This window comes from Leucopleurus acutus (assembly GCF_964270905.1).
Source record: "Leucopleurus acutus genome assembly, chromosome: 7".
Taxonomy (NCBI): Eukaryota; Metazoa; Chordata; class Mammalia; order Artiodactyla; family Delphinidae; genus Leucopleurus; species Leucopleurus acutus.
Genome location: NC_139150.1, coordinates 57,041,606 through 57,057,780, shown reverse-complemented (window position 1 = coordinate 57,057,780; position 16,175 = coordinate 57,041,606). Strand labels below are relative to the sequence as shown.

Genomic DNA, 16,175 nt, shown 5'->3' with positions numbered 1-16,175 from the left:
TTTTATTCCCTGTATTGCAGAAAAGGTCAATGCCCTTGGGACTCCAATGGGCTTTGCTAACAGAAAAATCAAGCTAAACTGAGAATGCCCGTTTATTACAAAGCTAAGTGCTAGATAAAATATCCATTAAATCTGAGTGCCAACAACATCTAATGTTTTATGTCCACATAATGCAGGAAAACACTGGTTGTGACCTATCAACAAACATTCCAAGCCAATCTGCTTAGTAATCTGCTGAAGTTGCTGTTTTATTGCTTAAACAGACAGAAATATAACCGTGTTTATTATGAAAGTATAATATGACCTCAAGCTAATAAGAATTGATGGAACAAAGAAGAGATCGTTATGTAAAAATTAATAACATTTGGAGCATGACATGCAACGATCATAGAACAGCATTTGTTTTTCAAAACTGGCAGAGAAAAGGACTTTTTACAGAGGGGAAACACTGTTGATGAGGAACGTTCTTATACTTCACTATTTTGCTTTTCCAAGAAAGGCTAGCATGAAGCAAGAGGACTACACAGTATATCCTCTCCTATTACATATATATATTAGGATTGGGGACCTTACATTTTATTTTTATTTTTTTTTGGAGGCGGGGAGTATAGTTGATTTAAAATGTTGTGATAGTTTCTTCCTATTATATTTTGATAGAATTAAAGACCTTTAGAGTCTGAATGAAACTTTGGGATCACTAATCCAACAATTTCATCATACATATGATAAGCCTTAGAAGGTTCCATGACTTAGTTTTCCAAGGCCATACAGCCATTAACAGCCAAGGAGAGACTAGAAGGCAGGTCTCAGGTTGCTAACCAAAAACAGAGTCAGGTGCCCATTACCATCTGGCAAAAATGTTTTTGGTATTAAAACAAATTTTTAATTTATTCTAATACTTAGAATAACATTTTTAAAGTTTGAATCAATAAAAGACATCACTATTATATTTGGTCAATATATCCACTTAAATCTTTGAAATAAAATTTTTTTTACAAAATGAAGATTGGCAAACCTATATCAATGCTCTTAGAAAGGAGGGAGTTACAGCATGCCAGGGGCAGGAGGGCATTAATTCTCCAAAACATCTGTCTGCCAAAGATAAAGTGAAACAGCCAATTCAAAGTAATGTCCTTTTGTTTGAGGGATGATTACAAAGAGCCCAAAAGCCAGCTTTTGCACCAACAGAACTAACAGTTACCAAATGACACAGGGTAAAGCTCAGAAAATACCCAGGAAATATCAGCCAATCCCAGAAGAAAACAAAAATCTCTAATAAAGTGAAATCAGTCTTGGGAAAACATGTTTAGCACCAATTTATCATTCAATTGCATTATAACTTTTTTTTTTTTTCTTTCTTTGCGGTACGCGGGGCTTCTCACTGTTGTGGCCTCTCCCGTTGCGGAGCACAGGCTCCGGAGGCGCAGGCTCAGCAGCCATGGCTCACGGGCCCAGCCACTCCGCAGCATGTGGGATCCTCCCAGACCAGGGCATGAACCCATGTCCCCTGCATCGGCAGGCGGACTCTCAACCACTGCGCCACCAGGGAAGCCCTCAATGCATTATAAACACGAATGTTTCCACAAAATGAGTGTGAAACAGAGAAAAACATTGAGGAATTAATCAGATTTTGTCAGATGGGAGTTCCTGAGATTTTCCTTGCTTAAATGTACTTAAATGTACACATTTTATTCTTCAAAATAACTGAAAATGTAGCTTAAATAGGTTACATAATGGCCAAACTCCAAGAATAATCTCTAATTAATGTAGCAATTTCCACCTCTTCCATCTCTATATTTAAATATTTAATCTATTACTAAATGAATTATAATATTAATATAGACAGACTGTCCAAAAAATAAATTGCTGTAACACTGCCTGAAATACACTTTTAATGTAACCCTCAAGGCATGCAGACATTACAGAGATAGGATCAGGATCTAAGCTGTCTTTAATTTCAAAGAGATCCTTAACAGCTCATTATAGTACTGCACTTGCTGAACTGATAATTTAGAAAGAGTTATCCAGACAGCTCAGATTAAAGAAAATCAGAGCCATAACCAGCGCTTTAATCTGAATCTTGTCAATATTCAAACGTGTAGGTGGCGTCACCTCTGCACTTGGGTAAACAGTACAGATGGGTAATGGCATCTTTCAATTTTTCCGTACAAAATTATAGTTGAAGAGTTACAAGGAAAAATTTGGTCCCAGGGTGATGAGCTCAACATATCACCACATTATTTCAGGGTATTTGAAATGTCAAAAATCCATTCATGAACCTGTAGGTTAGGAGCCCTAATTACTCAAAACCAAGGCTCACATTTTACACAAAAGGAAACTGAGGCCAGAGAGAAGGCTTGTCAGAAGTCGAAAAACTTGTAAGGGACAAAGGCCAGGACTTCAGTCAGCGTCTACTGTCTTTTAGTCAACTAAACTCCTATTCAGGTGGGTTCAAAAGATTCTCCAATTGCTTCTGCTAGATGCCCTGGAGGCACTTTTACTTTAAATTTCTGATTGGAATAGAGGCATAAATGTGACAGCAGCCCTATGGTTAAGAATTGTTAGGGTGACTTTCTCTTATCCTATCCTCTTTCCCCACCCAAGCTGAGACCCAGCAGCGGGACCTCTTGGCCTCTGCCTGGGCCTATGGTCCATTTTGGTCTTAGTTTCTCCCTAGCACACCCTTAACTAAGGGCTTAGGCTTTCAGGAGTCCCACTTTATGAGTCTGGGGGATCCTATGAGGTCTTAGCTCTGATTTCCCAGCCTCCACCCTAGTCCCGGCATATTTCCTCCAAACGGCACGACATTCACTCTCTCCTACCCACCTGAATGTCATCTCGCCGTGACTCCCCTCTGGATTTCCCTCATTTCTCGAGAGCTCAGCTATCAGCCTCTTCCTGCTCCTCATGTCACAACACAGACAACAAACATTCATTATGTGCCAGACACTGTTCTGAGTGCCTTACACATAGTCTTTTAACCCTCCTAAGCGCTCCATGTGGCAGAGGCTGCTACAATCTTCACTTGGTAAGCACAGAGCCAAAGCATGGAGGGTCATGCAGCTAATGGAGCACTGCAGCTGGCTGACCATGACCAAAGACATGGAGAAATAAGACCCTTTATGTTACTTTTGCCTCTCCATGCATGTATAAAGGTTGATTGTTTTATTTATCAATTATTTTTCTGATTCTTTTGTAACTGGAGGATTATCTGGTAATCCAGTACATCACATCCACACTCTCTGTCTCTTTAAAATATTTTTTTGCCCAAATATAAGAGAAATGTATTTATTACAAAAAGTTTTAAAAGTCATCAGCAAAGAAAAGAGAACTAAAATCACCTGATAACAATCTTGTATATTTTCTTATAAACTTTCAACTTAACTTTCTAAGTCTCCAGCAAAACTCCACAGACAGCATTAGTATGTCAACTCAAACTGACATCAACAACCACGGGAATCACTGAGTACAGTATCACTGCGTCAGCCACTGCCACGTTCATGAGGTCTCCTGTGTGTTTGCAGGGATTCTCCTTTACAGGTGCTTTAGAAACAACATTAACCTTATCACTTCCCCAAGGGGGTTATGTGCACAGTAAGTACAAAAGCAGTGAAGATACTGTAAGTCAATAGTAGGAAAAATTGGAAAATTTATACCGGAAACAAATGTAGTAAAAAAAAAATTTTAGGTGGGAAACAAACACATACATGACACCCGAAACACTGTAAATCAACTATACTTCAATTTTAAAAAACGCACATATGTGTGCAGGAGAAGTTAAAGACCAAACAATGAACCATAAAGGGCAAGGCAGGGGGATGGATAAAATGCATGTTCAGAATATGGATGTCAATGTACAATGTCTATTAGCCTAAGGTCAGTTCAGGAAAAGTCCTGAGTTTGTGTCAGCACAAACTGCTGCCAATGAAAACTAGTCAGAAAAAGCACACATTAGTGAAAAATTTTTGAATAAGAATGCCTTCAAACTGGGAAGGAAATACACATATGCACGCACATGCGCGCGTGCATACACACACACACACACCCCTACATACACACCCAGGTGCTAGCTAAGCAACTATCCCAATCGTTACTCTGGGGGCCCTCAGGTCTCCAAAGCACTGGCCACATCTGCAACACGTCAGCTTCATATTAACTTTGAGTAGGTTCTAGGATTTGGCACAGTAGAAAGAGGATTCCAACACATTCAGGATACAAAACTAAGTTAGGTGACATATTATATCTACAGCTAATTAAAACCATATGTTCTTCTATACACGTATATACAGAGAGAATACTTCCTGGACAAGAATTTTGGTTTTCCTTTTAACGTGACAGCATACGTTATATCAAAGTATTTCATGGGCTTCCCTAGTGGCACAGTGGTTGAGAGTCTGCCTGCTGATGCAGGGGACACGGGTTCATGCCCCGGTCCGGGAAGATCCCACATGCCGCGGAGCGGCTAGGCCCGTGAGCCATGGCCGCTGAGCCTGTGCGTCCAGAGCCTGTGATCCGCAACAGGAGAGGCCACAACAGTGAGATGCCCGCGTACTGCCAGAAAAAAAAAAAAGTATTTCCTTATCTTTTTAAATGGCTGATTTCAAGGTTATTAATCACTAAGGACTTCCTGCTTTTGGATCCACAGGTGAGTTAAGCCACAGACTGACCTTGGACTTGGAGTGGGGAGACAAAAGGAGTGAGAGCGAGGAGACAGACACAGAGAAAAATACTGAAGCACAGCGTAAGATGACGAGTGATATGCTAGAGCTAAGTATAGATGGGATAGGACAGTAGAGGAGAAGTAAGAGGAAGGAGGGGTAAATGGTGAGAAGTAGGTGAGAGTCCCAAGATGGAAAGGTGCATCACAGGGAAAGCATGAAAGCATAAAGCAGCAGACATACTCAGGAGAAAAAACAAACAATTGTCTGAATGGATGGAAAGGAGGATTCACGTTGGGTAGTTGAGGGAAATGAAGCTGCAGAGAGAAGCTGGTACTGGATCATGAACAGCCTTAAAGTCCCTTATCCTCAATCAAATCTGTAACATTAAGGGAAATATGTGAGAGCCTTTGGGCAGACATCTTCGGCAACCAAAGAAAAAGAATTACTGGGCTTCCCTGGTGGTGCAGTGCCTGCCGATGCAGGAGACACGGGTTCATGCCCCGGTCTGGGAAGATCCCACGTGCCGCGGAGCAGCTGGGCCCGTGAGCCATGGCCGCTGAGCCTGCGTGTCCGGAGCCTGTGCTCCGCAACGGGAGAGGCCACAACAGCGAGAGGCCCGCGTACCGCAGGAAAAAAAAAAAAAAAAAAGAAGAATTACTATGGCGGATTTCTGAGCTTCCCGCCCGGCCAGGGTCCATCCTCTCACACTCAGGGCCTTCTGAGGCCAGGCAAGTTGTTATTCTCAGAGCCTCCCTGGCTCACCCATGCTGCACACACACCCCTTTCCACAAAGGTCTGAAATCGGAGAAGGGGAACATGCTGTTATAGTGACACATCACAAGAGGAGAATGGATACATATCCAGAATGTTTCAAAACTAAAACGACCCACCCAAGCACTTCTCTTTCAAGTCTGTTTCAATTCAACATTGTATAATTAGCTTCAGAAACAGAAAAATATACAGAATATTAATCCATGCTTCAGGATCACCTTGATCAGGCAGTGCAGCTGCCTGACCTAAGGGAAAGGGGAACTGAAAAACACTTCAGTTAAAAGAAAACCAGAGACAGATTAGTAATTTCTTTTAAACTACAAATAATGAATATGCAGGGACTTCCCTGTTGGTGCAGTGGTTAAGAATCCACCTGCCAATTCAGGGGACACAGGTTCGAGCCCTGGTCTGGGACGATCCTACATGCCGTGGAGCAACTGAGCCCGTGTGCCACAACTACTGAGCCCACATGCCACAACTACTGAAGCCTGTGTTCCTAGAGCCTGTGCTCCACAACAAGAGAAGCCACTGCAATGAGAAGCCCCTGCTCACCGCAACTAGAGAAAACCCGCATGCAGCAATGAAGACCCAACACAGCCAAAAATAAATAAATTTATAATAATAATAATATGTAGTATACATTTGAGAGAGTTTTTCATCCTCCTAAAAAGAATGAATTAGATATTAGTTTTTATGTAAAAATGCTATATACTCTGAAACATCAATTCATTTCTTAGGTATCTCCCCACTCTGCTCCACCACTGTAGACCCTCGTGTTTTTCTGCTAAGTATGGAAAATCTTCCAGGAAAGAACAGGCTAAGAGTCAGGAAATCCTTGCTGATCCTGTAATTATTGGATCTGCCACCAATGAGAATGATCTCTACAGTTTCAGGCCACTTGAGTATCAAAGAGCCACTGCACTGTCCTTTGAGAAGAGCAGCTTAGAGGTAACTCTTATCTCCCACATAAGCTCCCAGAGGTGCTGGATCAATATCTTTCCCCTCTGCTGCTTTTCTGTTAGGGAGTCAAATGCCAGCTTGAATAGAGAAATGCTCATTCACCAACAAGGGATACTGCTGTTTAGAGATGCAATTTCTCAGATGCTCCAATCTAGTCATGCTCCTGTCTGGCATACACACTTACTTCTATAAGAGGAGTGCAAAAGGAGCCCAGTAGTTATGGTAGGAAATTCCCAAAAGACGCTAGATTTGGAGTTGTGTGCTCCCAATGAGCACTAATCCCACTCTTCGTCACTTTCTAATAATGACGTCTAATAATGACATAATTATAATCATAATAATGATGATTTTCATTCACTTTTAGATGTACAAGACACAGAAGGAGAAGGCTGAGGTAAAGACATTCAATGCCCAATAAATAAGTAATTTGCTCCAGGACATGGAATATTATCCACTCTCTGTTTGGAAGTCTGTAAAAAACCTTTAGCCATCACTGTAATTCTCTGATTTCTCCTCTCAATTCTCAAAAATCCCCAGAGGACCGCAGCAGTCCTTAATATATTAAAATAGAGGGTGAGACTGCTGCAAAAGCTACAATCACCAGTGTTTCAGCAAGATATTTAACCTCAGACTTTGGAGATGTCTTCGTTAAACCAATCCATTTAGAAATTTGGCAAGCTATACTGATCGAAATCAGAACTTCTCTCCATGGAGAAACTCTGGGCCAATTTACGATGATTCACATGGAAATAAACTTCCTGGGAAGATAATGACATAGGAGAAGGCAGTTTTCCTTATGTGTTAGGATAGCCCATTCCCTTCCAAGAAGCTATGCTGTCAGAGGCTATGATGGGGAAGGGTAATGAAAATCCATAAGTAATGTAAATTAAGTATTAATTACTTTATACAGAACAGTCCTTTATCTTGGCACTAAGGGGAAAACGGTTTGTGCTGCATATGATAAAGTTGGAGAAAGAAAAATTGAACATGATGATATATGGAAATAAAGGCAAATATGTTTCATTACTTTTATTACTCAAGGCAGAATTCTACCTTGAATTGGCATTACAGAGACTGCTACTATCATTATCTGATCCCTACACTGAGGATCTTTTTTTCTAACTAAACATGCAGCATAAAAGAAGACAGTGAATAAAAGTTAAAAAAAATCTGCTAAAGATGTGTACTCTGATAAACTGGATTTAAACTAAATGGAAGCCTGAACCCAAGGTTCAAGTTATTCCCTTGACAGCATCCTCACAGACTTGATTAACAATTTCCACCAGGAAATGAGAACACCTCAAAGAAGGGCTTTTTACAGAAAACCTGCTTGAACTGATCCTTTTAGAGATGGAAAAAAAATAGACCCTTATGATGCTATGAGACACTTGCAAGGAAGAAACAGCTGGTCAGAGGTATGATTGAAGACAAAAAAAAAACATTTTTGGAAAAAGAGAGGTAAAAGGGGCAACTAGGTAAGACAAACAGACAAATGATACATCTAGGAATAGTAACTGGTTGTAAATAAAACTACTTCACACCAAGCCACATCAGTAAAATCTAGTTAATGAGAAAGGATGTTTCATGACACACCAGGTGTAACAGGATATAGAAGTACGGCATCTAGTTTCGTACTCAGATGGTGTTAATAAATTTAAAGGATTCAAGTTAAAAACAAAGGCAATGCAAAGAAACACAAAGCATGTTATTTCCATAATTTGATACCTTGAGAAAAATGATTGTCAGCTCCTTCTGGAGGGTCTCAAGGCAAATGTCAGAAATGACCAATTTACCCCATCATATAAAAAAAGGAAGACTTTAACATGGCTAGATTATGTGAAGCAAGGATGTATCCCTAAAATATAAATTCCAAATAAATTATGTATTACTTATGGTCTCCTTATGGTGTATACATTTGCCACTTGGTGAGATTTCTTCTCTACCAGGCCATTTTTTAGAAAAGTTTGTTACAACAAACTGACAGAATAACTTCTGAGTATACAGTCTATACAGAATAAATACTGGAAAACAACACAAGCTCACCTTCATCACTCGTTGCCTGCTGTTTCACCAGAGTCATTGGGGATCTTGCTGGAGGCTTACTAAGTGGATGGCGCCAACTTTTAGCAGTTTTGGTTTCTCCTTCTATTCTCTGGTTACAGAACACAAATGGGGGAGAAACAGCCACCGTTAAAGACTTGTTTTAAAACAAAAAACTATGGCTATGATGATTTACAACAAGTTAATTATGAAGAACTCTTACACTTATTCACCTGCTGAGGAATTAACACTTCGTTAAAGAAATTTAAACCTACAAGTCAAAAGAAATAGGAACCCATTCTATTAATAATTTTACTGACAGGGAAGTCAGTAAACTATTCTTCCACTTCATATTAAAATACTATCTGGAGGGACTTCCCTGGTGGCACAGTGGGTAAGAATCGGCCTGCCAGTGCAGGGGACACGGGTTCGAGCCCTGGTCCGGGAAGATCCCACATGCCACAGAGCAACTAAGCTCGTGAGCCACAACTACTGAGTCTGCATGCTGCAACTACTGAAGCTCACGTGCCTAGAGCCTGTGCTCCGCAGCAAGAGAAGCCACAGCAGTGAGAAGCCCATGCACCGCAACGAAGAGTAGCCCTCACTCACCACAACGCAGCAATGAGAGAAAGTCCGCGCGCAGCAATGAAGACCCAACACAGCCAAAAACAAAATACAAATTAAAAAAAACTAAAACACTATCTGGGGACTTCCCTGGTTGTGCAGTGGGTAAGACTCTGCACTCCCAATGCAGGGGGCCCAGGTTCAATCCCTGGTTGGGGAACTGGATCCCGCATGCTGCAACTAAGGAGTCCTCATGCCACAATGAAGATCCCGCATGCTGCAACTAAGACAGGTACAGCCGAAATAGATACCTAAATATTTAAAAAAAAAAAAAAAAAAAAAAAAAAACCACTATCTGTAGTGCAGGGTACGCTTCTCAAACTTACAATAAACTCAGCAGTTAGCTAGTTTTCAAAAGTTCTTTAAAACTAATTTAAATTTAGGATTATATAGTCATAACAAAATAGGACCATGGCATTTGGTCATGTGTGACTATGTGGCAGATTATTTTACTTTCTATCCTCACACAGGAGGAAGTACTGCCAAGGTGAGCCTGTATTCTTCCTTCCATTCAAAAATGAATCGCCACTTCTCTGAGGATCAAACAGGAAATCAAAAGTTGTTGCTGTTGTTTAATATGGCACATTACTGTCATCTTGAAACCACTTAAATTTTACGTAAAATCTTCTGTCCTGAGCTGCCCAGACTACATTTTCCTTTCAAAGGTAAAGGAAAAAGTCCTGTGCATCCTGACATCTTCCAGGCAGAAACTACTTCCAAGCTTTCTTGCCCATGCAGCAACCCCCCAAAAAAGGCAGGGGTGTGGTTAGAGAAAGAGTTCGAAACTAGTGGGTTTGCATCAACATTTAACTGCAAAAGAAAGGAGTCTCAGGAATTTCCCAGTAAGCTGAAGAAGCAGGGCCCAGAGGGAGAGAAACTATGCTGACATCTGACATCAAAACAGAATTATGAGAAAATGTGTGAGAGCATTCTAATCAAAGCTGGGATCACAAAGTATAATACAGGGTGAGATTTACCTGTAGTTTATAACAGCTAAAAATTAATGTGAGGAATTATAACTTAGTCCTTACTACATGCCACACTGTTCTAAGAGTGAGCTACATAAGGTCCCTGCTTCCAAAGAGTGCAATATAGATTGGGGGTGGGGGTGGGGGGAGCACAGACAAAAAACAAGTAGAAAATAGATATTTATGAAGTACTATTAAGCAATAGTAATAAAACAATAAAAACAATAAAGCATGACAAAGAATGGAAAGAGATGGGGAGAAGGCTATTTTATATGGGGTCATCAGAGAAGCCCTTTCTGACAAGAAGACGTTTGGGTGGAGCCTTGAGTGCAATGAGGGAGCCATTTAGCTCTCTAGGGGAGGAGGATTTTGGACAGCAGGAATAGCAGGTAAGGTTTGAACACATTTGATTTATTCCAGGAAAAGCATGGAGTCCAGTTACAGATAGACAGACACTGTTTAAAAAATAACGCAATGTTTCTTGAGAAGGTTGACTAAAGCTGACTGCTACCAGCATACACGTAGCATCACGCTTAATACTAAGAAACACTGGTCACACTACACAAAAATGAAATGGCTCTGTATGACTTAGAAGGACTGTCTGACACCATGGTATGAGAAAAGAATACCACACAGCCGTTTCTGATGAGAGCAAACCAAGTCCCTCGGCCCTCAACAGCAGCACTTGCTTTCCTAGGCAGTCAGGCTTTGTTCAGAGAAATGATAAAGATGAAGGTTAACGGCACTGAGAATCCAACTGCCTCCACTGAAAGCAAGGAAACAGAAAACTTACTTTCCGTTCCATTCTAGTTTAAAGAAGCTGACCAAATATAAACAGGCATGTGACTTATTCACCATTCTAGAATCCCAATATCTATCCAGCTACAATCGCTATGTGAAATTAAGTTGTAAATTTTATTTACTGGTATGTGAATACTATTTTCAAATTGCTCAGCAACCTTTTCAAATAAATTAGATCATATTTTTCTATTTCTCAGATACTTCTGAGAAATATTTTATAGTTCAGTAGGACAATCATGCATAAAAATGATAAAAGTTATTGGGTGAAATTAGGAAATCATCTATATTTTATTGGACATTTTAAAATTACTTATAAACAGAGTATTCCAAGTTGATGTCTTTATTTACTCTCCCTTGCTACTAAAGCTCCAAAAGGCCTGTGATGAGTTGAAATGACCAGGAGCAGTCCGGAAGTGGGTCTGTTCAGTGGCCGGCACAATTTATCAGCTCCAACATTTGAGGCTTCCCTTACTCATCCACTTGAACTCCTTTATCAAGTTGTGCAGGTCAAAAGAGGGTACCAAATTATGACAATCACTACATGCAGTCGTAGCTTGGCTGATACACTCACAATCTTAAAGTTACAGTGAAAGTTTACGCTGAGAGCATATGATATTAACATCGTACAAGAACATATGAGAAACAGGGAGGCCCTATGCAAAGGGTCAGAATGGGGAGGCTGGAAATCAAGAGGGATCTTGAGTTTTCCAAGAGGCAAAGGCCTGGTTCCCACGGTGGGCAGGACCAGAAGGGTCAGCCCGGTCCTAGATTCAGAGTCCATGAGGAAAGAGTCAGGGAAAAGTATGACCAGATGAGCCTTAATCTTAAAATAGAGGCTGTGGGAAGCCTGCAACCCAGAGGTATTAAGCATTGGCAGGAGGAGGCCAGAGCCCTGCAGCTGAAATTATTTCCAGCCTGGCTACTATTGGAGGTGACAGAACCACTCTGTATCTTGACTGCATCAATGTCAGTATCATGGTGATATTCTACTACAGTTTTCCAAGAAGACACTATTGAAAAAAAAAAAAAAGAAAACACTATTGGGGCAAAATGGATACATAAGACCTTGTTATACTATTTCTTACCACTGCATGTAAATGTACAATTATCTCAAAAAAAAGAGTTTAGTGTTAGAAAAATTTTTTAAGTAAGAAAATTAAGCTCCAATATGTGGCCAAAAGTTCCATGTTCTCTGAATTATTACCATGTGAGCCAGACCTCACAGAAGGCTTACCTCCTGGTCATTGAAAGAAATATGATTAAGACCCATAAATGTGAAATGTTATTTCTGCCCTAAAGCAAGATTTTGATGCACAGCATTCTGTTTGCAGAAAGTGCCTTGACAACATAATAAATATGGTAAAAATTGACACTGCCACATACACTGGGGACTTTGAAGCCATTTCTCTCTCCACTGGGGACCTCTGGGACTTCCCCAGGTTCAAGGCCTACCCCATGGCTCTCCACATCACTCTCTTCTCCCTCTGTCAAAGCACTGTTACTCTCCACCACAGAGGAGCACGACTCAGGTGACTTTGGCCATGGAAGCTTGGGTGGCTCTGATTCCTTAGACAAAACATGGCCACTAGACATGGAATCGTCAGCATCACTGGGATTTGAAGGCGGAATTGTGGCACAGGTTTGGTCAGCCTCAGTTTTGATTTTCTCTGCCACAGATGTGCTTAGGCAGACGTTTCCTGAGGAGTAAAACAAAAGACTGTTAATAAATCTTACGCTGTGTTATTGCTGAGAACTGTTGAACTATTCTCAACTAAATTTCTACCATCAAACTTTCCCTCTAAATTTCCACTAAAGACCTGAGTGGGAAAGGTCACCAAAGCACCATGCAGCCTTCGTAGTTGTTAAGGTGGCAAAATAATATACTTACTGACAAAATAAGGGATTTAAAAAGAGGTTCCACTGCAGACCAATGTCAAAAGCCAGGGCAATAACAATATTACCCAAGCAATAGTAAGTTGAGATCTTTCTAAAAATAAGAATTTAATTCCAATATATGCTACTGACGAAACATTCCAGCTCAGAGGATGTATCTCAAGAACACAGGTAGGGACTTCCCTGGTGGTGCAGTGGTTCAGAATCCGCCTGCCAATGCAGGGGACACGGGTTCGAGCCCTGGTCTGGGAAGATCCCACATGCCATGGAGCAACTAAGCCTGTGAGCCACAACTGCTGAGCCTGCGCTCTAGAGCCCACAAGCCACAACTACTGAAGCCTGCACGCCTAGAGCCCGTGGCTCCACAACAAGAGAAGCCACCGCAGTGAGAAGCCCGTGCACTGCAACAAAGAGTAGCCCCCGCTCGCCGCAACTAGAGAAAACCCATGCGCAGCAACGAAGACCCAACACAGCCAAAAATAAATTTATATTAAAAAAGAAAAACCACATGTAAAACTGTGAGGTCGAATAAAAATTATTTCCTACACTAATCCTGCATCATACAATGACAGCATATGAAAGGAGAAGAATATCACATGCACTTCTCTCCTACAGCCATCTCTATTCACCCTCCTCCCTTCCTTACACATGCACTTCTCTCCTACAGCCATCTCTATTCACCCTCCTCCCTTCCTTACACATACACGCACACGTGCACACACACAAGCATCATTTCACCTATCACACAGTAGCTCGGATGCTGCACTAGCCAAGTCCTCTATTAAATGCTCTGCCAGGTCTCAAAACCTGGAAGTCCAAATGCAAGAGACCAGGCAGTGACACAAATAATAAACCTGGGTACCCTTAGCTTAAACTACCCAGTAATTTGTAAAGTAGTTAATTTAACCTGGTGTGATTAAAAACAACAACAACAACAAAAAACTACGGCGAGAGACTATAAAGAAATATCCGTAAGCACTGCATAACTGTTCTCCGTACTGCTTGCTATTCCCTTCCCGACCTTCTTTACTTTCTATTTTCCATGTGTTCATCACAAGTCAATTCAGATATCACTTACTCCAAGAAACCCTGCCAGTCCAGCCTCCTGTCTACTTCAGGTCTTTCCTTGGTATTCCAGGAACACCCTATGCCATCGCTACTAGTGGCACTCAGCACACTAGATAGGAATTATATATTTGTCTAGCTCTCCAATTAAATATAAACTCAGTGAAAAAAATGTCTATGATTTAAACTCTATTAACATAGATATTTCAAGAGCAAAAGGTAGTAAGGATAGAGAAGCAGCCAAGGATCCGATTAACTAGGACAATGATCAGGACTTTTTCTTTTACTCTGAGTGCAATAAGAGCAAGAAGATGGGAGGGACAAAACAAACCACGTCTTTTAAATGGATCACTATGATTGCCATATGGAGAACTGACTAGTAGGGGTGACTAGAATGGACACAGGCAAGACAGGAAGGAAGTAATTTCTGCAACAGTCCAGACAAGAGATAACGTGCCTTGAACAAAGAGGAAGCAAGGGGGTGGCTGGATTGGGGAGAGTCCCACAGTTGAAGGATTCAATAGATGAGGGGGATGAGAGAGCGACAGGAATTACCAACAAGCTCGATTAGGAAAAGGACAAAATCTCCAACAACTATTAAAGAAGCAAAGCATTAAAACAGTTTCAGAGAAATATGCTATAAAAGCGGGGAAAAGCAAAGCAGTTGAGATTTACAGACGATGGCTTTGGCGCAGAGAAACAGCCAGGGGACTATATACACATTTCACAGGACGTAATGATGTTTGCTGTTCTTCTGTAAAACCTTAATCTTTATTTTCTTCCTAAAATTAAGTCGAAGCTAAGAATCTGCAAAGAATTATCTATAATTGGTTTTCTCTATTCCATGTGAATTCGAGAGAGGCTTTCCAAAAAATGTATTGTATATTATAAGTTGAGTTGCACTAAAAGTAAATTTTTTTCATTTTAGAATCTTCTTTTTTCTTAAACGAAATAGGCACTGCTGGCTGCTTGCCTCAAAATTCCATTACCCGTAGCAGTGGTGCTTCTGATTTTCATAACACTCCCTTGGCCTTTTGATTGAGTTACCGCATAGTTTTAGATAGCTTATTGGTTAAGCTACGTGGAAAAGTAACATATCTGCCCTAGTAAACACAGATTTAAGGCAGATCAACAATCACCTACTACTAATATGTGAAACATAATCAGCTAGTTTCTCACCTGCGACTCTGATATTATCTGATAAATTGTGATCCAGCTGCATCCTGCTAGCAGAGGCCTCTTCCTCTGAAGGTGCTTCTGTGTTTGCTAGTTTCACTGCTTCTTCTGGCTTTTCACTGTCCTTGAGCTCATCTGGGTCTGGGTCAGGAGTGGGGCCCTCTGCCCCATCAACTGCAGCTAACACTTCCTCATCTTCCTCATTCTTAGGCCTCTTAGAGTGAGAACTAGTGCACTGGAAGCTTTTAACAAAAGAAGCTATAGTCAGAACACAATATTTCCAATGGACAGGAAAAAACATATATACAAATATTATTTTCACTTAATGAAAAAAGAGAAGAGAAAACTGATTGGTTTTTAATCACATTATACAAAGATAATCTTCACGAGGAATAGATCAAATTGAAATGTTAAGCACAGTTTTAATAACAATTTACTAAAAACTAAAACAACTCTAAATTGTTAAACATTATTGATTATTAAACATTATTGGAAAATCACTTAAAATTTTATAACAATATTAAAGCGCAAAATAAAAATAAAGTGAAAAATGATGACATAAGGATAAAAGAAAATATTATTTAGATAATGAAGAAAGAAAAAGGAAATGAGGAGATTCCATAAAGCTGTTGTTAAAATTTGAGTAGATTATTTACATTCCAAGGTGAACTGGTGGCTATATTTCTCTGAGTTTCGTACAGTTCTGGAATATGCATGAAAAGCATTAAGGTTAAATGCCAATTATCATTAGCTAAAGGAATTAAGAGAGGAGGAAGGCAAACCATATGTATTTAACATCTTATATCAATGTATTATTTATTTTCAGAGTGGATACCATTTTTAAAGTTTTCCTCTTCTAGTATTTTCCAGCAAGTCACTTGATAGCTTTGTTGCAGATGCCTTTTGTATATGACACATTTCTAACACTTTCATTTAAGAAGAATTACAACTGAAATCAAAACGACGTGTACTTCAGAGTACACACACACAAGAAAACACATTGGTGTTTTTCTATAGGAAGTCACAGATAAGATAAAGGGGGTAGCCAGGGATAACCTATGTAAATTAGCTTTGGCTGCTGCTGGAAGTAACAGTATTGGTATCATCATCACTTTACTGAGAACCCATGCAGTGGCCTATGTGGAATATCTCTACATTATGAATAGCACAGTACACTTACAATAGGATGGCTGACATCTCTTTGAGATTTCAGTGA

General features: G+C 40.3%; 1 protein-coding gene across 4 annotated transcripts in view; it reads right to left on the bottom strand.

Moving 5' to 3' along the window:
* The window catches only part of KDM4C (lysine demethylase 4C), a 395,353-nt gene that overhangs the window by 171,613 nt on the left and 207,565 nt on the right, over window positions 1-16,175 (bottom strand). For 3 of the 4 annotated variants that reach the window (XM_082842831.1, XM_082842832.1, XM_082842833.1), the window contains 3 exons: window positions 14,963-15,201; window positions 12,209-12,522; window positions 8,436-8,544 (listed from right to left, as the gene is read on the bottom strand). In XM_082842831.1, the coding sequence (XP_082698957.1) occupies window positions 8,436-8,544; window positions 12,209-12,522; window positions 14,963-15,201 (662 nt within the window). The remainder of the gene's footprint in view (window positions 1-8,435; window positions 8,545-12,208; window positions 12,523-14,962; window positions 15,202-16,175) is intronic. The other variant, XM_082842830.1, reaches the window with a different exon arrangement.